The sequence below is a fragment of the Fonsecaea erecta genome (genome assembly GCF_001651985.1).
Source record: "Fonsecaea erecta strain CBS 125763 chromosome Unknown Scaff2, whole genome shotgun sequence".
Lineage (NCBI taxonomy): Eukaryota > Fungi > Ascomycota > Eurotiomycetes > Chaetothyriales > Herpotrichiellaceae > Fonsecaea > Fonsecaea erecta.
Genome location: NW_017387245.1, coordinates 3,301,811 through 3,322,275, shown reverse-complemented (window position 1 = coordinate 3,322,275; position 20,465 = coordinate 3,301,811). Strand labels below are relative to the sequence as shown.

General features: G+C 53.0%; 4 protein-coding genes across 4 annotated transcripts; 2 read left to right on the top strand and 2 right to left on the bottom strand.

Moving 5' to 3' along the window:
• Positions 1–1,139: 1,139 nt before the first annotated feature.
• Positions 1,140–1,442, top strand: AYL99_02948 (hypothetical protein; the record flags this gene model as incomplete). Its single annotated transcript, XM_018834464.1, has 1 exon — positions 1,140–1,442. One exon carries the CDS (start codon positions 1,140–1,142, stop codon positions 1,440–1,442), a length of 303 nt encoding a protein of 100 aa, XP_018697088.1.
• A 2,407-nt stretch (positions 1,443–3,849) lies between these two features.
• On the bottom strand, positions 3,850–8,388 carry AYL99_02947 (hypothetical protein; the record flags this gene model as incomplete). The annotated part of the gene is made up of 1 exon (XM_018834463.1): positions 3,850–8,388. The coding sequence occupies one exon, from the start codon at positions 8,386–8,388 to the stop codon at positions 3,850–3,852; it is 4,539 nt and encodes a 1,512-aa protein (XP_018697087.1).
• Positions 8,389–9,096: 708 nt separating this feature from the next.
• Positions 9,097–11,124, bottom strand: AYL99_02946 (hypothetical protein; the record flags this gene model as incomplete). The annotated part of the gene is made up of 2 exons (XM_018834462.1): positions 9,097–10,488; positions 11,050–11,124. The coding sequence occupies 2 exons, from the start codon at positions 11,122–11,124 to the stop codon at positions 9,097–9,099; spliced, it is 1,467 nt and encodes a 488-aa protein (XP_018697086.1).
• Positions 11,125–14,617: 3,493 nt separating this feature from the next.
• AYL99_02945 (hypothetical protein) lies at positions 14,618–15,374 on the top strand (the record flags this gene model as incomplete). The annotated part of the gene is made up of 2 exons (XM_018834461.1): positions 14,618–14,831; positions 14,890–15,374. 2 exons carry the CDS (start codon positions 14,618–14,620, stop codon positions 15,372–15,374), a joined length of 699 nt encoding a protein of 232 aa, XP_018697085.1.
• Positions 15,375–20,465: the final 5,091 nt, after the last annotated feature.

The following is a 20,465-nucleotide window of genomic DNA, read 5'->3' as shown; positions in this document are numbered from 1 at the left end:
TTGTGTTGGTAGCGACATGATTGATTATTTTCCGTGGGTTGTTTTGCTCGTTCCGATGTGAGCTCACTATGCCACTATGCCACTCGGAGCACCGTCTCTGAGTCCCTTATCTTCTCTTTCTTCCGTAGTCTAGACTATCTCTGGTCACGGGCACCGTTCTGTTGCAGGTATGCAGAGCCCAACGATAAGCCGATATCCAGCAGCGGTGCTAGAAACGAGCCAAACAGCTCAATCGAGCCAGCAGAGCACCCAATGGGCTGATCAGCGGTCTGACTCCCTCAGAGCCAGCACCCAATCGTGTTTGTCTCTTATCACGGTCTTGCAGAGGTCCAGACTGACCCGAGCCGCTCTCCAGTGTCTCGTTTCTGCCGGCCTCCCAAATCGTACCGACTTTGCCCCCCAGGACGAAGGAAGCGCCCCGTAAAAGGATGCATTGGCTTCTGCTCTCACCGGGTGGCGCTGGCTAAGCTGAGAGCGATCTTCGATCCCCCCTTGCTACCCAGGCCCCCTTCGGGAGATGATGCTAACTATTAGCTTAGGGCCCGATTCCAGGCATCGAGGGGTACGCAGGGGAAAAACAGTGAGGGGCAGCCAGAAGCCAAAAAAAAACATAAACAATAGTGACAACAATGGAAACACATTCGAACGAGGTCTTTTTTCCCTGGTGCTAGTGGTGACTGATGACCTGCTGCTGACGGATGGGCTTCAAGCCCCTTACACGTCCACATGCCATTCGTTCTCGACCTCAGTTCTCAGCATCTTCGATTCCCTTCACCGCCAGAAGCTCGACCCACGGTCGAGTTCGCGCCCACGCGAACTTGACCCCTCCATCGTTCAAAGCTAACGGCTCGACATGCGGCGCCTTGCTCGATCCAGCGGGCCGTCACCGACCGTCACGCGTTTTCATTTGGCGTCACGATTAATCGGTGAGGACCATGCTCGCCCTGATTGGGTCTTCCACACACGACGTGGCCTTCAATTCTGTCGCTTTCAGGCGTGGGGCTTGTCTCAATCAAATTGTGCAATCCACACTGCTCCCAATCGAGAGTTTAGCAGAAGACGGTTGACTCTGAAGGAAATGAGGGGTGGAGGGGTAGGATCAGTGCCGTGGTGACGGGGTTATATAAACAGCATCATCTATGGTGACACAGCCTTCTTCTTCTCTTCTTCAAGCTCCTCCATCAAGCCCAAGTCCTCCACTTCAGTTGTCTATTTTCCAATCCTTCAGCCAAATCCCACTTCAAATCTCCCAAACTACCTTCAACATGGCCGACGAAGCTACCAAGGCCCACCTCCGCACCAAGTTCGACAAGCTCACCGCCGACGACTTCAAGGAGGTTGCAGGCAACAAGGACGCCCTCGCCGCCAAGGTCGCCGAGAAGTACGGCATCTCAAAGGAGGAGGCCACCAAGCAAGTCGAGGATGGTTTCGCCGGCAAATAAGTAGCCAGCGCTCGTGGCTCGACGGTTCACCTCTCTGAGCTCCTCCTCTCCAGCCAATACATCTAGACTCCCCTCCCCCCGTCTCCCTCTCCGCCAACAAGACGCCAAGTCATATCATCACCCTGAGAACCAAGGGAGAAGGAAATGGGGAAAGAAGAGTTCGGAAATGTTACATATCGTGCCCCAACAGCAACTGGGATTGATTCTCCATAGCGAAGGAGTCAGAAAAGCCTATACAATTCATACCTTTGACAGACACAAGCTTCCAAGAATTGATAGAACAAAGGGAATTGACGCGTATTCTTAGAAGGATCTCAACCGCACGTCTTGTCGTTCCGTTCGTGATTGTCGTTGTTCGTGTTACACAGCCCACGACCACATGACCCCCGACGAAAGCGAGACCAACGTCGAGTACCTTTTAAACCTTTCCAGCATGTTGTACCCCTTTTTTGTTTCAGCCTCACCTACCTGTGTTCATCTGTATCCCGTAATGCTCGCGCTGTAAGCGTCGAAAGGTCATTGATATTGCTCTGTCTCTGTTTCTCGCTCTCTCTCTCTCTCTGCCGTGCCTGGTCCAACTTGTCCGTCCTTTCTTCCCACTCCTCGCCTCCTCTTCGCTCTGCTCTACCCTCCGGTCCTGTCCACCCTCGAGCTACATCACGCGGTTCTTTCCCCCCGTCCCTCCTCCCAAACGATCGCTAAATCTGCAATGCCTGCCTGCCAATGGACTGAATGCCCAACCTTCCCACCTGGTTATCCACCCCCGGACGACATGATCCTCCTAACTCAAGGGTTTCCAGTCCCCAACTCGGTACTCAACCCTCTCAAACCAACAGTGCCGTGACACGTACCTACCTACCTACCTATTGGCCGCACACTCTCTTCCCTTCCCTCCTTCCCACCGAGCCATGCATGGAGCTGTCCAATTTCTCACTTCTGTAGGAGTAATGATTAGATGCCGTCCGTCCGTTCCCGTCTCTGTCCTTGTCTGGCCAGGTAACATGGGGAGGGTACTACTTTACTCCGTACATCCAAACGTATGTTACATACCTAGCGAGCCAGCTACATAGGTACCCAATCCACCAAACCGACAAACCGACCGGACACACAAGACCGGACCGGAGGAGGGAGGGACTGGGGCAGACTGGAGCAACGCATTCAAACTACGCATGCAGTCATTGTACGTACGCATGTATGTAGGTACCTCTTTGTATGTATGTATGTAGGTATGTCTGTGCCTGTGCTCGTACCCAAGTCTGGACCGGACCAGACCAGACTCTGCAGACCAGCAGCCAGAAGTCATCGACACCGCGTCTTGGCAATGGGTACCTTGCTCGCTTGTACGCGGTAGACCTCGTACCTACGCAGATGCATCACGTCCCACGTACTGTACTTAGATTTAGCTGGCTGGCTGGCTTGCTGACGGGCGGGCTTGGCTGGAAGGAGACAGAAAGGAAAGATGAGGGAAAAAAGGGCAAAATCGCGCCAACGCATCCCGCCCGCTTCTCTACATACAAGACTACTCCTGCAGCGAGAAAACGAAACGTTTCACCTCGTACTTACTGCACAGAGGAGGTACCGTGGATATATGGGTCACCTGTTCGTTTACGGAGTACCCCCATTATCGAAACACCTTCCCCTACAGCCAATGCCCACAGCCAGCCGGCCAGCCTCACTTTGGCAACAACGGCACCGACGGTCTCCTTGGCCTGCCTCAATTTGTACTGCGTACTTGCATAGCTAGTGGTTAGTCATGTACTGTAGCTAGCTAGCCAGCTAGCTATCCACCTACCTAATCAGCTGCAGAAAGGGTTGTGATGGGAACAGGAGAGGGAGGGGACCACGCCGTGGGAGCGCAGTAGCTTGTGCATTGCCATGCCATGCCATTGAAACATGACACATCGACAGCACGGCAGGGAAGCAAGCAACACTCCACCAACTGCGGGAATTTATGAAACAGCCCGCTGGGGCTCGCGAACTTGCCCGAGGATGTTTGTAGAAAATTTTTGCAGAACTCGCTCTTCATTTCTGTACCGTAAAATACTTAAAGCAAATATACTAAGGACACATGATTCTTGTACAGCTTTGAATGCGCCCGCCTGGGTCCATATCACGCACACTCCTCCAATATGGAAACGCCCTGCAAGACGTTCTTGCACGCGGAGACAGACAAGCAGATGACCAAGGATGCAGGATTGGCATATCCGACCGGGGCAGGGCCTCTGCTTGACTTGCTGCCCAAGTGTCATGAAGTGTCATGGTCCTGTCATCCTGGATAAACACGGCTCCCAGCTTCGGCGAGCCCTCGGTCCAAGGGCCACCTGCTTTTCTGTCCAGTGCGTTCGTTCGTCGTGTCATGCTGGCCCGAGAGAGAGATTTCCTGTCCTTTGCCGTTCCCAATTGTCATTCAAACTTCTTCCTCGTCATCCAATCCATCCCCCAGCAACTCATCGTCCTCTACAACTTGAGAGTAATCCTGTCCTCTTCTTGCAAAGGCGTCTCTCGAGCGATAAGGAGCTCCGTACCCAGCATCCGCCCCTCTACCCACGCCGAATCTTCCCCCTGAACCACCACCTCCACTGCCAAGTGGCATATATCCTCTTGCACTTCTCCACAAACTCATCACGAGTAAAGGCGTCGCTTTGGCCACCGCGACGATGCCACTCACCACCACCACAGGGACCTTGATCCACAATGGTTCACCGCTGGCCCCAGAAGAAGCACCAGTGGCGCCCATGCTTTCACCCAGCCGAATTTGTCCAAATGAGCCGAATCCGCTCTGCCACTTCGTATACACCCAATACCCGATGCCAAGGGAGACTGCAAGGGGAACAACGATCGCAAAGAACAGTCCAATCCCTGAAATGCCATGCTTCTTCTTGTATTCCTCTTCATGGCCTGGGCAGGGTCTCGATTCCAACTTGTCAAGCTCTCGCCCTCCTTGGCACGTCGTGAGCGGTATTCTCCTGTATCCAGTGGGATACCAGAACTCGAGTTGGCCCGGATTGTCGCGACATTTCTGCTCGTGATCGGCTGGCTGCAGTCCAGGAACCAACTGGCACGTTCCGTCTGCTTGTGCCTGGTAGTTGTAATCACACTCAAAGTCCTGACGTGTGCAAGAACAATTCCTGGCAATGTTGTGGAGATGACTGATGATTTTGCCGTTGTAGCATTTGGCGTCGACCCGTTTTCGGTGATATTGAGCTACGTGGCCGAACAAGCAGTTCGAATCTTGCATTGGGTGCTTGGGTTCCCAGAGCGTGTAGTCGCCTTTCTCGGGGTCTTTCTCGTCGAGTTCGCATTTGGCTTGACGTTCTTCGAGGCCGGAGAAGTCGAGGTGCACGGTAAAAATGCCACGTTTCGCGTTGCTCCCTAGTTCACGACCCCAAAGGAGGAACTTGCGAGAGTTGTCTGACGGTACGGTAGTGATGGCGTCAATCTGCATTTCCACATCTGGAGAGAACACGAACTCCCGCCACGTCCTACCCTCGTCGAGGGTGTAAAAGAGAGATTTGGTGGGTTGAGATTCCTTGACAATCACGATTATGCTGCCTTGGTCGCCATATTCCCACATGTAGCTGCCCTTCTTGACGGATTGCCAAGTGATGCCGGCGTCTCGAGTGATGAAGGTATCGGTAGCTTCGTCGTCTTTCCGGACGAGGTATTCGCCCACGTTCCCTACGGCCATCATTAATCCAACCGCACTAGGGCTGGAGAACGTGGCTGACTTATCGGCGCGTTCGGTATAACTGTGAATGTGCAAGGAGCATTTCTCAGTCGCCTTGTTAGCCTCTCCCACGCAAGGGTAATTGTTTCCCAGCGCATCCTCCTTCGGTGGAGGGAGATACGCCCACTGGGCACCATCGTTGTGGGTGATCATCGACTTGAGTTTTTTCCTCTCTCCATTATTGGTCTCATCGACATTGGACACGACGTTGACCATAGCAACGCCCTCAAGACCTTGCATTTTCTCAAAATCGACATAGCCTTCGGTGTCACGGTTCACACCGCCCAGAGTGAAGACGTAGGATGTACCGTTGCTGTTCGACTTGATTATCGCACCGTATTCGTGATCTTGAGCAGCATTGACGGTGACGTGGAGGAATACGGCATGAGTAGAGCTGTCCAAAACTGTGTAGGCTTGTTGATGTTGTACTTGGAAGTTCCGAGGAAATTCTGCAGGTGCGAAGGTGCGCCCGTCCACACTGGCGTCCACCTTCAAGCTCTGTCTGTCCTCCGTCTTTGCTGCGACGATGATAAACTCGGACATGGTCGCAAAGTCCAAAATATCAGGGAAATGCACCTTCGATTCCGCAAAGAAGTTGTCACTGGACAAAAGCATGAGGCTCTTATCCGGGTTCTCATCTTGATACTGTTCGCAGTATATCAATTGATCGCCACGGCCTTGACCTTCTCTTGTGATGAATTCGCATTTTCTGGCGTAACGAACCAATGTGTCCCAGTGGTCGCCACGATCTCTCGACAACCAAATGTTGGTATGATCGTCGTTTCCAACAGCGCCCGACCAGAGCAACCAATCCTTGTACTCGGGATGGAAACGTAAAGTCGGCAGCCGTAGAGTGCTCGGTCGTTCTGGGGCGGTGAATTTATCGAACCTAGCTCCGCGGTCGATGGTGTAGTGAACAGTCTTGGAGCCTGTCAGGAAGAAAACTGCATCGTGATGGTGAGGATTCGGTGCGATGGCAGTGATCGGTTCGCCCTTGAGGATTGGTTCCCAGGTTTTGCCATGATCCCGTGTCAAGAAGATATCTTGCTCGCTTGTACGCATGACAATGGCCTCATCACTGCCGCTGGAAGTGTCGCTTCTTTCGAGATAATACCATTCGGAAAACCGATCAGCGTCGAAATTGGTCTTCTCGACAGTAATTTCTCCCGAGGCAGGCGTCTTCACCGAGTCCGAACACGGCCTTTCGATCTCCTTATCGAGCTCTTCGCCGCCCTTGCGCTGGCACTCGTTGCCAGGAATCATCCGCCACCCAGAAGGACCTTTGAAGGTGTCTTTCTCGCTCTTACATGCGCCCTCAGGGACCGCGATTGGCTGTGCGGGATTGCATTTGGTGCGGTCGTCGGGATCTCTGACAAAATTGTAGTCACACTCGAAGTCAGCCATCGTGCAGACGCACGGTTCGAACTCGGGCACAGGGTCTTTAAATTCCTCGTCGATGAAACATTCAGCATCTGCCTTACGTCTCCTGAAGAATTGCTTGTGGCCCATGAGACAGCTCGGTTTACCGTCTTTGTCTACGCGCGCGGGCCACCGTTCGAAGTCGTCCTTGCCGCACGCTCGTTCATGCAAGCCCTCGAAGTCGATTTTGAACATGACCCATTCAGTCTTGGAACCTGCTCCTTTGGCGCCCATCATGAGAAACTTGAGGGTTGTGGAATCCGGTACGGTAGTGAGGAACCTTGCTCGCACTTTCTCTGGCAGTTCTGCCTTCTTCCAGGTCTTCCCATGGTCGATCGAGTATCTTATGTGGCTGGTGGAATCCTCATCATCGACAGCGACAATGACTGCCCCCTGGTTTCCAAATTCGTACAAGTAAGCACCATCCAAGCCCTCGTACCATGTGACACCCGCATCATCCGAGACGTAAAGGTCACCGTCTTCGTAGTCCTTTAAGAATTTTCCAGTGTTACCAATTCCCATAACGATCCCTGGAGCGGGGCTAGAGAAGATCCTCCCTGTTTGCCTTGCGTCGGTCACTGAATGGAGATGCAGTCTCTTGTCGCCAACTTTAAGATCTTGGAACGTTCTTCCGTCGTCGAAACTAATCTGAGACACCACTTCCTTTCGAGGAATAGTTGAGCCCTCAACATCCTTCCAGTTGTCTACAACATTCACCAAGACAATCCCTTGAATCGCCTGGACTTTCTCGAAGTCGACGTTGCCGAAAATGTTGCGATTAGTGTGGTCGATATTCCGAGTAAAATAGGTGCCGTTGGAGTTCGAGGTGAAAAGGTAGCCCATGGGATTGGTAGGTCGGGATCCGAGCACGTCGACCTGTAAGCTGTAGTTGGTGCTTTCCAAGATAGTGTATGCATCTTCATCTATCCTGTGTTGTCCAAATTCCGCTCGGTGCCACTGTGATGCGTCTTTCGTCACGTATAGAGCCAGTTCATCTGTGCCCTCCGATTTTGCAGCTGCAACCAAGAATCCTTTGACCGCAGCCATGCTGATAATCCCGGACACAGCTCGGCCATCATCAAGCGCAGGCTCGAGTTGATCTCTCTCGAAGAAATCATCGGACACGAGCAGCCTGTTGTCCTTCGGCCACGGGGAGTATAGCCCTTCCACGATACAAAATATCCGATCTCTAATTTCAGGGGCGATCTCCTCTGCAAAGTCCGGTGTGCTGACAGCCCACTGGCAGCCTCGTGTCATATCACCTAATCTGTTGATTGATTTAAAGTCATCATCGGTATAGAACGCTCGCTCGATGCAGGCCAAGCCAACACAGTGCTCAGCGTTCCATATCACTCGTTTCGGGTCTCGACCGTGGAAGCTCAACGGGGCGTTGCGGAATCTTGCAAGACCATCGCCATCGGAGGAGAATTTCCTCCACGTCTCGCCGGTATCTGTTGTGACCCAGTGATCGGAGTCTAGGCCGATGATATATGCGCGCTGGTTATCGTAGGGATGCCGGAATACGTCCAAGGCATTTCCTGATTGTCCCAGGTCATCGATCTCCTTCCAGGTTTCGCCTGCATCGGCACTGCGCCAGACGATCCCTGTCTCTCCATCGTAACCAATGACCACGTCCGAGTCATCAAAGTAAAAGACATTTTCTAGAGGGTTATCGAAGGTGGTGGCGGAGATGGTAGGGCCATCTTTCTTTGCTTGCGTAGGCTGCGGAGCGGAGGCTAGTAGGAAGAGGAGAGCGACCGACGAGACGACTGCGCGCCGACAGTAGGATCTTATTATCATCTTTGATTACCGCATCGAGCGGACGGAAGAGGCCAAATTAAAGACAGGGAAAGAACTGCAAAAAAGGCTTGAAAACGAAGCAAGAGTTGAAAGGGACACCGTTGTCGGATTGGAGAAACAGAATGGCGTTGCCTACAATCAACAAATTCTGTGAGGAGGCTCATGGCTCACCAGGCACTGCGCCCATCTAAGATCAGGGCGCCTGCCCGAATGCGGGTAAGTGTCAGTGCCTTAAAACGCGGCCCTTAACGGGAGCTGCGGCGCTGCAAGCTCCTGTCTCCTTTAACTATCAAGAAGGCCAGTGGCTGGGCGGCAGAATGTTGTCCCCCATCAATGCCCCTTGTGAATCCATGTTATTGCACTCTGTATGTTTGAAGGAGAGGGGGTATTATTGTTCATTTTCGTCAAACTATTCTTGCCTTTGTATCTGTTTCCCAGATTGCCACTTTTTGTCCAACCACATTAAGTTCCCAAATAGAATGCCACCCAAAGCGTTTAGATATGCAGGTAGCCGTGGCAGTCTATTGCCCCCAGTGATCGCTTTCCAGGCGCCGAACCCCTCGCTGGCTGAAACGCGATATTTCCAGCCTGAACGCCGACGCTCAAATAACGCATTGATACAAACGCGGATACCCCATGCTTATTGCTTCGTCCAGACCATACCAAAAAAGGGCAATCAATGCCAGTCCAACGTCTAGTTGTCGAGACTCATTTGAGCCTGAGTTTTCGGAGAAATCGTTTCATCTTGGATTCCTCGGCAGGTAGTGTATCCCATATGGATACTGCATTTCCGTCCACGGGCACATCGAGTCGCTCAGGTGATGGTCGGTGGACCTTCTTTTGATGGTCTAGTTGTGATCGTTGTTCCTCAGGTGAGCGAAGATCTGGTCTCGTCAAGGTCATATGTAGGGTCATCTCTCGATCTGCGGTCAGGCCACGGGTATATGTCTCGGGCTGTCTTCGAACTGAAAACGGTCTCAGTCCTTTGACTCCATCGATGCTGCTCTTGTGGGATGGACGGTGCATGTGGAACACCGGCTCTTCAGGGGTTCGGGGGTCGAACATTGTATCTGGCTCATCGCCATCGTCCCCATCATCTCCCGATAACGACGGTGTGTCATCATGGAAGAAAGTTCGATTGAACTCAGGTCTGGGCTGGGGACTTGTCATCGGTCTAAGGTGGTTCCACTGTTCTCTTTCTTCCACGGATGGAAACCCAAACTCGATAGCCTCATCAAACTTTTGTGGCGAGGCGAGATAGAGCCTGAGCTTCATACGAGCAGCCGGGTCTTGGTAATGCGTTGCTCGAGGATCGATGGATGATATTGACGCCTGAGAGCGAAGGTGCCTGAGAGAGAACGAGGAGGAGCGGGTGTGGGGTGGGATAAAAGGCAGGGCTGGCGTCGGAGGGACCTCGATCGGAGGGCGTGAGGATGATGTCGAGCTCCGGCCACGGCGTATAGAAAGGCTTGACAGGGAGGGATTCCGTCGTGAGCGCCGCCGGATTGGTGCTGATACCGACACTGTTCGCCGGTTTGTTTCCGCGATGGCTGCGTGGTAGTCGTCCAGCTTGAGATCGAGATCTCCTTCATCCTCCAGCCATCGGAAACCATCTAGTGAATAGTCACCCATATCGATAGCAGAGTCAACCAGGGACTCGTCTTTGAATCCTTCGAAGTCAACAACGGTGGCGTCGTCATCAGATATTCGACGCTCAAACGCGGGCGAGTGGCTCGGATGCCAACTGCGACGACGGAGTGTTTCGTCGGCAGAGTCGAGTATAATGGTGGCTTTCTCTTGGGAGTAGAACGAGCACTCTTCTCTCGAGAATAACTTCCTCTGGACGGCAGGGGGCAAGGAAGCGAACCACGCGACCGTGGTGGGAGTGATATCTGCTGCCGAGCAGCGCCTCCTTCGCAGTCTTTTTCCGCTAAAGAACTGGCTGGTTTGGGAGATTCCGTGGGTCAGGATGGTGAGAGTGTCGGAGGGTTGAGTGGTGAAGCCAGCATTGTTTGTGGGATGAATTGAGAGTTGGGAAGGGGGACGTGAGAGGCTTCTGCCATCCTCAGCCAGTCTGAGACGTTCTAAACTACTAAAATACTGGTGCAACACATATGTTAGCCCGTGGACCTAGAGACTAAGCGATCGAATAAGGCCGTCATTTTTTCTAACGGTCGCAAAAGACAAGCCGCAAGATGGTGGATGAGAGCCTTTGGAATACTGGGTCGTGTTGGTGGTCCCTGCTTTGAGGTCGGAGGACCGTGCCGCGCCCAGGATCCCTGGAGCTCCCCGTTCGGGCTAGGGGCAGCATGCCTAAACCCCAAGCGTCCAAAGCCCTGATTGTTGGCGGTCGGTAGTGGTGATAGCGCGGATTCGGCCCTCCGTGGTACGGGGCATGATCTGACCGGAATGACGTGGGATGGGCCGGAGGAAGATGGAGATGGCAGTGATACGCATCCTCCTTTCCGTCTCCCTGGCCTTTTGGCCTGAAGATCATGGCGAAGATCCCGTTTCATCCCCCGAAGCGACCACTAGGCACCCAGCTAGGGCTGCCGGCAAGAATTGTGGTGGTGGTGATGATGATGATGATGATGAATTTGCCAGGAGGACTGTGCATTCCGACCGAAATGAGGCGGAGAGATTGGATAGGAACTAACTCACTTTTCGAATCACGACGGGAGGTAGCGTGTCGAAAGCCACATCATTGGGAAACGAGGTGCGTCGAGAGTTCCGCATCTTGGGAAAGAGTTGTCGACAGCCTTTGGCTAACAATTATGGTGGTGTAATATTAACTCCGCTTTGGGATTTTCGCCGCATATTCTTGTCGTGTCTTCGCACGCGTCCTCCCCCCTCAAAGGAGGCGACTTTCTTCGGGTAGGTATGGGGCGCTCGGTCCGAAGATTGGTGCTCGTAGTTCGCAGTTTGGCTTCGGAAAGTGAAAAATGTACCTGGAAGTGTGCAGGTGATCGACCCTAACTGCTGCCTGTGCTGTCGGGCACACAGCAGCTAGTCTCTCGCTTGAAGTAAGGGAATGCTTAGGCGTGCAGGCGGACAAATAAGAGGATGGAGACGTGGGATAAAATGAATCAAAAAAGGAACTGTATTGGTAGGGAACGAATGGCTATTATAGTAGTAACAACAGTAAGAGTGTAGAAGAGGAGATTCAATAAGGCGATAGGAGCGGATAAGGTGCTGCCCATCTACCCTAGCTATATGTATCTTCTAAAGCCTGGCACTCGAGAAATGAGCCCTTCTTGACCCGTGCTGTGCATGGGCCTGGGCTGAGATTAAAGTCTACTCCGTGCATGGGCATGGCAGCCCTGCTCAGGATGCGAACGCGGCCTAGATACAAAGCCCTACGACGCCTGGAATCGTTGTGGCGCTGCTGCTGGTTGTCTAGACCTGCGTTGGCCCTCCGCCTTTGCTCATCCGTCCTGCTGATTTTGACGTACGTGCCTCGCTCCATCGGCTGCTTTTGAAACGCCCAATCCACACGAAACTCTCCTGTTGGTCCGCTATCTTCCGCGAGGCGCCCTCGTGGTTCTTGCTAAGCGACACCAAGTTCATGCCGCAACGCGAAACCAGCAGACGTGAGATGCCGGCGAACCCACTGAAGCCAGCAAACGAACTCCTTCAAACGGTCTGGAATCCCTCCTCCGTATCAGGTATACGGTACATTGTGCCACCAATTTATCTGGCGAGCTCCTACCATGTCCTTTCGTACCAAAAGGACAGCGACAGAGTGCGGATGGAAGCGGAGGTCATGACAATGCCACCAAAGAAAAGCTGAGGGCACAACCGAAGTCAAACAGGCACATCCATCAGGGTGCAAGTCGACGTGTCATACTTTGAGGCTTTCAGGAAGCTTCTGCTGTCAAGATAACCCCTCTTTGGCGATCAGATGTGCAGAGTTTGATGCCCTCTTGTGGCTCACGACTCGGCTCTCTATTCTTCTGGCTGCTTCCACTAGGAGGACCAAGAGATTTGGGAATGGCACGTGTGGCGCCTGAACTCACGTGGCAGACCGGGATCAGAGAATATCTTCTGTCCTTCAATGCACAGCATACAAATTGTGGCTGCAGAGCAGTCTCAGATGTCAGGAGATCGGGACGCCAGCATGCCTGCAAGCGAAAGAGGCGCACGGAAAGGCCGTGAATTTTCTGATCCTGGTTGAACAAGTCGCTGTTAAGGTGCAGCCAGGTCAGTTTGAGATTCAAGCTGCCGCTCTTTCCGAAATGCTGCGGTAACCACACTGGAAAGCTGCACTGATTGTGCAACCATCTGGAGGAACGAATCTACATAGGACGAGTCGTGCACGAACACTACCGATTGCTGGACGTAAGAAATTACATCTTGGACTGACACCGGGAACAAGAGAACCGGGGCGTTGATGCGCCTGCTCGGTGGTTCTGCCCCGTACCACCCTTCGTCCTGGCTAGTGGGAAGCACCTCTACTGCGGTGTCTCCCAAGTGCCTGTCATACCTTTCCTACAGTACGTATTTGAGAAGTTCTCCTTGTGGAATCGATGCTTTCCGGATCAGCTGCTTTATCGAACAGGCTCTTCCCATCCCCCACTCCATCTGAGGTCAGACTGGGAGCAATGATAGGCAACACCGGAACCCAATATTGAGGGATTTTGTCTCCGTTGTAGCTCTTACTCAACCCGTGAAACAGTGAGAATATGCCAAAGTTCTATTGTTACCATCTCTTGGCTTCCTTTGGTGGGCTAAAGTTTCGTTAGGCGCAAGACGTTAGCGAGGTGCAGAACCGAGCTCCCCAGGTACCGAGTACACTTCAGCTCGCAAGAATAAAAAGCTAATCGGCAAAAAGAAATCCGAAGCGCTGGCGCAGACGCAGGCAGTCATCTGGTCTGCGTTCTGACCAACATACTGGTGGCTTATCATCCAACGCATTACTTCTGGTCTTTCTCGACAAGGGAAGGTTGGTAAGCTGGTGGTGTGAGCGAGTGAGCGAGTGAGCGAAAATACAGATACACGGGTTCGGTGTCAAGCTATGCCTGGGTCTGGGTCACCACCCTGGTAAAAGCTCGTGAAAAGGGGCTCGACTTGGGTACGGAGTACTGAGGGCTTGGTTGCCGCTAGAAGCGTACGGCTGTAGGGAGTGGACTGCAGAGTAGTAGAAAATTCGAAAGGGGGAGTTCAGCCTGTCATTATTCATTCATTCGACCAGTGCCCGTATGTCGTGCTGGCACGAGGAAGGGCCCTGGTTAGGGGGCTCTGGTGGTGGTGGTGGTGGTGGTGGTGGTGGTGTTGGCATTATTGGTCCAAGGCCAAACCTGCTACGGCACCGTGGTTGTTTGAGGGGAAGAGAAGGTCTACGAAGCGAGGGACATTAAGAAATAGGCTGTAACAGATACTTTAGTGGTCTCCTGGTTGCATCAATATTGACATATCCCAAAGGCGGCCCTGTGCTCGTATTATTCCCTCAGGAGGGCAAGAGCATGCACACCCTATTCAGCTCGCAAAGATGAATACTTAACAGTGCAGAGGCACCAGAGGAATCTGCAGGTCTCTGACGCGGCACAGCACGGCTGGCCACCGCAGCCAACCACAACTCTGTGCCTGGAACAATGTTCCATCGATGGTGTCCCATGCGGGGAGAAAAGTCAGCAGCCGAGTGGTGGTAGTGGCTGCCTCTGGTAGAGGGTGGCGGTGGTTGAGGAGGGCGACGCTCAAATCGAGGCTGAGGAAGCAGGGGGGAAGATGGGGGAGATGGACACCCCTATTCCACAACCAGTTAGGCCTCCCTAACGTGCTCGTGCGTTGGGAGGTTGCCAGAGCTGCAAAGCTTCTAGTCTGGGCGCTAAGTGGCCGAAACTGGGCTCCCGAAGGTGCCTGGTGTGTCGCGGCAGGCTCCCTTAGCACGGGTGGCATCATTGGCATCGCAACCCTCCAGCCAACGCGACGGCGCGGCTGAAGAAACCCCGTGTCAATGTCTCAAACAAGCAGTCAATCAACATCTGCGGTTTTTTCCCTGCGCACTCCTTGATTTTATTTTGGTCGTCTACTGACACCATACTTCTCCCACAGCAGAAAAAAGTCTTTCTCCTGCTTATATCTTCGCTGTCACTCTTGTGTTAACATCTGTGCGACTCATCTCCACCGCGTCCCCGAGTTCCTCTCCCCGTGAGCCATCCCTTACAGGCATCGCGCTTCATCCATCGGCTTCAGCTTATTCTCCCGCCTTTCAATCTCCCTAAAGGCAAATATGCGTTTCGCTCACGTGTTGGCCGCTGCGCTTTGCGCAGTTGTCGCATCCGCACAGCAGAACAATGCAATCAGCATTCCTGGTGGCCAGGGCACTTTGGACGTGACCGCAGGCCAGCCCCTTACTATCGAATGGACCAATCCTTCAAGCGGCACTGTTACCATCAAGCTGCAGCAAGATCCTATTACTCCCGATTCTGGTGCAATCCTCGCATGTATGTGATCACTTTGACTGTCCTGGAGTATTCTGAATACCTGCTTACCTGAGTGTAGCCGGCATCCCTGCCTCTGCCTTGACGGCAACCCTTCAGATTCCTCCTGCGGAGGACGTCAACTCTCACGTTTACACCATCGAGATCATCGATGACACGAACCCAAACAATATTAATTTCTCCCCTAACTTCGGCATCCAAGGTGCAACCGGTACAGCCACTGGAGTGGTCACCGGTTCCGTCACCGCCACCGCCTCGATTACCTCTGGCAGCAGTACCGATACCTCATCTGGCACGAGCACGGACTCTGCAACAATCAGCACCACCGATAGCTCCACCACCTCCGCCACAAGCTCTGCGAGCAGCAGTAGCAGTAGCGAGAGTTCGGCAAGCAGCACCAGCTCTCAGCAGGTGACCTCGACAACGAGCTCTTCTGTCCCATCTGAGACCACATCAGCCCCAGATTCCAACAGCAACGGGGCTGGCAGCTTGAAGGTCCAGGGAGGCATGCTCGCCATGGCAGTTGGATTGATCGCAGTCTTGTAGAGTGTGTCCTCCGGAGACGAATTCCAGAGCTGGAGTCCGATCCTCTTGTACAATCTTGGCATCCACATCACCAGCACGTGGATATACCCTTTCAGATGTCTGTGTTTATAGCATCTCTGCTCGGACTGGGGCTTCAATTTTTGTCCTGTACCGCTGTATTGACTTTGACAGAGGAAGAAGATCTTTCGGTGAGGTCGAGTGGCATCTAATTGCTCAGTACAGGTCTCGTGGGAGCATAATGGAGCGTGTACATGGATTTCGAGCATGGCGCTTGTGTGTCAAAAGGAGGGACAGGAGCCGGGTCCTGGATAACAGGACGCTGCACTTTGCATAGCACAGAGGAATAATAAAATGTTTCAATTGCACAGGTGCTGCTGTATTTCCTTGCTGTTTTGCATATGCTGACTTCAAGATGACGGTACAATGTGTACGAACACAAAGAAAGGGGGGCCAAGGTTAGGAATCACAAGGATCCTTCAAGACTCAAAAGACACAAAAGGCACACCAACATGATCAAGCAAACAAACATCCAAATTCGTCAGCCAGTCGTCGACGCCCAGGGCGGCGGTTGCATTCCAGAGAGAAAAATGTAGACAGACAATGCGGATGCTTACAGAATCTTCTCTGTTCAAGCTCTTCGACACCTGGCCGCTCCTCACCCCCCTTGTCCGTTGGATGGTGGGTGGTAAAACGGGGCCGGAGGTCGACCTAGTCAGTATCAGACTGCCCAAATAAGGAAGCATGAGGTTGTCCTAAGTAGGACCTTCCCATGCGAGTACGGAAGAGAGGAGCAAAGCGAACGCATCGAGCGGCGCCGCCGTCCACGGATGCAAGCCACCCTGTCGACGTTTGCTCTTGTTGCACGTGCAATAGCTCGGGTGCCATTATCTATCTCCTGTATGTAGATCACCAAACGTCGTTGCAGGGGTGACATACGTTATCAGTCATTCAGTCAATCAACCAATCCATCGAGAAATCGACCGTAGTTCCCGAGCTGTTCCAAACCAAACAAGCAAGCGAAGAAATTCCCACGTCGGCTTTACTTTGCTCACCGCCATCTCTTCGATAATGCAAGCAAGCAAGCATATCTATCTCATCACCAATTCATTCGCTTAGCCTGCCCTGATGGATACAGGAGGTAGATAGGGATACGCTCCATCATCATCTTCCTGTCGATTGTTCCACCCACCCATCCTGATAGATTTGTTGGCAATGCAATCGTAAACAGGCAGGCGGGTAAAGAAGGGAGGGGGGGAATGGGGCCTAACGGCCTCGATGAAGTAAGTGTTATCATCAACCAGAGCTGATGGATGGGTACGGGCATGGCGAAGACCGGGTAATAGATGAGAGAGAAGTCGAGTGAGAGAAAGAAGAAAGCAAAATTACTGATTCGTTCATTCATTCATTCATTCATTCATCATCCATCCATTCCGGTTGACTCTCGCCCTGCATCCACCTTGTGGTGGCCCCTTTCTTCTTCTTCTCGTCGTGGTGCAAAAGGGCTTCGTGTTGTCTGCTTTCGCCTCTATGCAGCAGACGCGGTGATATGGCTTTGGAATGTGGGAACTTACGCAGTAGTCGACTCAATTGCTGGCACCAGCTGGGTCATCCCGGAGCAGTCTATGTACTACTACTATCCGCCTGGCGATCACATCACTCCCCCCAGTCCCCTGTGGCCTGATGCCGATATGTACCATGTGCAGCTTTGTCTATCAACACCATCGGCAACTCACACTACACGAGTATCAAAAACTACGGGACGATCAGCGTCAGTCCGTCAAGTCAGTCAGCCAGCCTCGAGCATCCTTTTTTTAACCATTTTTTATCTTGTCTACTGTCCACATGTACTCGTCGTTCAACCCGGACTCCACCCACCCCATCCTAGCTATCAATCAGCCAGTCAATCAATAAACCTTCTCTCTCACACAGGAAAAAAGACTGTGGAAACCTCCGAGAAGTGACTGATATCCACTGACCGATATTCCGCTCGTCACCTATGTACGCCTACGCGCCCTTATCCTCCCTCCCTCCGGAACGAGCAGCGCGCATGAGTAGGGTGGTGGTTTGATCGACTGGATCGAGTGTTTCGCTATTCCGCCTTCCCTCCCTGCACGAGGATCGGTATGTACCGACTGCGTATGTAGGCACTCGGCAACTTACTCCTACATAATACATACATACATACATACATGCAGTAGACACAGCAAGTCAATGCGAGTGGGTACAGACGCGGTTCCAGCCTGCGTCTCGTCCAAAGCGTCGGCACCACCCACTCAACCACTCACCCACTCATTCACCCATCTCGTAACTAACTACCCGGAGCACATACCCGCCCCCAATGTCTTGCAATAATCTCGACCAAAGTTTTCAGCCATGTAACAAAATTCCCATTTTGCTTGCTGCGTCAGCCAGCCAGCAAGCCAACTCCTGTGGCAATCGCAGAGGGGGTCTCCGTAGTGTGTATGCACATCTGTAACAGCTCCGCAGGACATCCTCGCAGGTGGTACGGAGGATGGAGGACGAAGTGATAGCTCGTGACGCGGATCCCCCCTCTCTCCATTCGAGGCCTACGCGACGCGTGCGACGCGATCTGGCGTTTTGACTTGGCGGACTGGAAGCCATGCACCACATTTCATCATCGTCGTCGTCGTCGTAGTCGTCGTCGTGTATCCTATCCCTCGGTAGCGTAGTCACGGTTAGTCCGTCACGGCCGAACCCATGGCTCGAGGGCAATAGCAGCAGCAGCAGCAGCAGCATCGGCGTTGCGCTAGGGGAATTCGCCAACTCACTTCTCCTACCACTAGCTAAATATCATGTCGCTACGAGCAGACGCTGCTCTTGCTAGGCGAGGTATGCACCTACCATATTTGATACCTTCCTCCCCTCTCTCCCAAATCGGCTATGTGCATGCATCGATATACTGTAGGTCGACCTACACCTGTTCCGTTGGGAATCCATGAACCCGAGTCCGGCTCCGGTTCCGGTGGCTGGAGAGAGAGCGAGAGGTGAACCGCTTTCCTTGCCCTTTTTTCTGTTTTGGGGCCGCACGCCCAGACAGAACGACAAGCCATGTACACACATCCGCCACAGACATGTCTTGGGGCAGCGGGTATGTAAAAGCATGCAGGGTTGGTTGGCATGGGCGACGAGCAAAGAGAGCAAAGGGGACGGGGGTGTAGCGCAGAGCCAGAGATCTCATCCAAAGCTGTTTTCATTTTCTGGACGTCAATCGTATGGCATTGCACTTCGTGCATGGTTTTCTTGTCCTCGTAGCATCCCTCCCCGCGAGTACCTACAGTCCCCCTCTCCGACCAGAATAAATCAAGCCAGCCCATTCCGGGAGGGGGTTTTTCCTTTTGTGTTGTGCCCACCGAGGCAGCCCACGGGGTGGAGTTTCCAGGGTCATTCTTCTGCTTTGTGCTTTGATCGAACATCTTTTGGGGGGGAGGTCCAGGTGAGAGCAATCCATGTATCATGTACTCGTGGCAACGTTGGTGACATGAGGGACGGACCCCCACCACCAGCCTCCAGGCAACCTGTCGTGTGTCCTTTCGTGGCCTGAGTGAGTACCCACGGGCCATACGTAGAGCCAGCCCCGTGTACCGTACGTACGTACAGGCTCAATGATGACGGACGGCACAAGGATGTTTCTCGTGGAAAAGGAGCTGAAATCGCATGGAACAAAGAGAAATCTGCGAAACATCGACAAGAGTGGGGGTGGTGGGGGCCGCCGAGGGTGTTACAAGAGAGAACATTTGCATGTGCTTCTCGTTGTCGTTGAGCAAGTAAAGTAAAATAAGTATATGCTAATGCCCCGCTAAATATGTACATAAGGGAAGACAAGATGCCCAGACGGCATGGGCATGAGGAACACGTATGTGTGTATGCAGTTGTGTGGTCGAACTGGGCGCCAAAACATGCGCGAGAGAAAGAGAAATTCCGTTTATGGGTAGTTATCTATGTTTGTCCTTCCATTGTCCTCGTTGCGCGTCTTGTCTGGGGCTCAAGCTGCCCGATGTGTGAAAGATCGAAACTCTTACAGTAGGTCCATTGGTCTACGTATTCCGTCTCCTCCATCCTCTCAAAAGACCCGGCTGGGTTCCAGGTGGAAGAAACTGCCGCCGCCTCCTCGCGATGACCTGCCTCCCTTTCCCCCATGGGTCCAGCAATGGGGCGGGGACATCACAACCCCGGCCTGAGACAAGAAAATTTGGCCCAAGAGGTTTTCCATTCCAGATTTGCCCTCTCGATATAGTTTTGGCTCGGAAGGAGGGAGATGCAGTGGATTGTGCATAGTCAACCTTGGCTCGCGTAGCGGTGGAGGAAGGGAGGGAACAAAGACGGCACCGCGGCCTGTTCCCTCGTGGGCACTTGTCGATCGCGACATCATCAAACATCGCGATCATCATGGAATTTTCCCCCCCTGGCCTCATCTCGTCGGTGGTTGGCGACAAATGTCGTGCCAACGACCCATGAGTTGGTAAGAAATACTCCGGCGGGGAGGTGCAGGGGAGGGAGGAGCGTACCTTTGTGTTGTATGGTGTGGTGAGACAAACCTCAACCTGGCAAGGGGAGAAGCTGTGAAAAGTTAGTCGAGAGGTTCCCAAAAGGACCTCTTTCAGTCATTGCTCGATGTTCGTGGCGGCGGTGGTGCCATATTTCGCCATCGCGATGTCTTGCATGAGTTGTTTTGCCTGAGCAGGGCAAGTTTTCAAAGAATGTCGCCGCTGTCCAGGGTCTCAATCGCCAATCACGACCCAACCGTCGAGACACCCGTCCATTGAGCGCTGGGCTGAGCTGGCCGGAGCTGGGGGCTTTGTCTCGTCGGTCGAACATGTGAAGGCGCAAACGGGACCCATCTCGACGCCTCCCTTGCAACTAAGAAGAATAGCACTGCATGTGGTGACACCACGATCAGCCTCAACGCCCCGAACGTCTCGTCGTCCTCTCCTGATGTGTTGCGTGCCTGTTGATCTCATTACGTACGAGCTTTCTCGATTGCAGGCGATGATCCTCCGCAAAACCCTTGTCTTCCGTCCTACCCCTGCCAGGATGAGTGAGTTAGAGTTCAATGTCACCAATGTGGCTCTT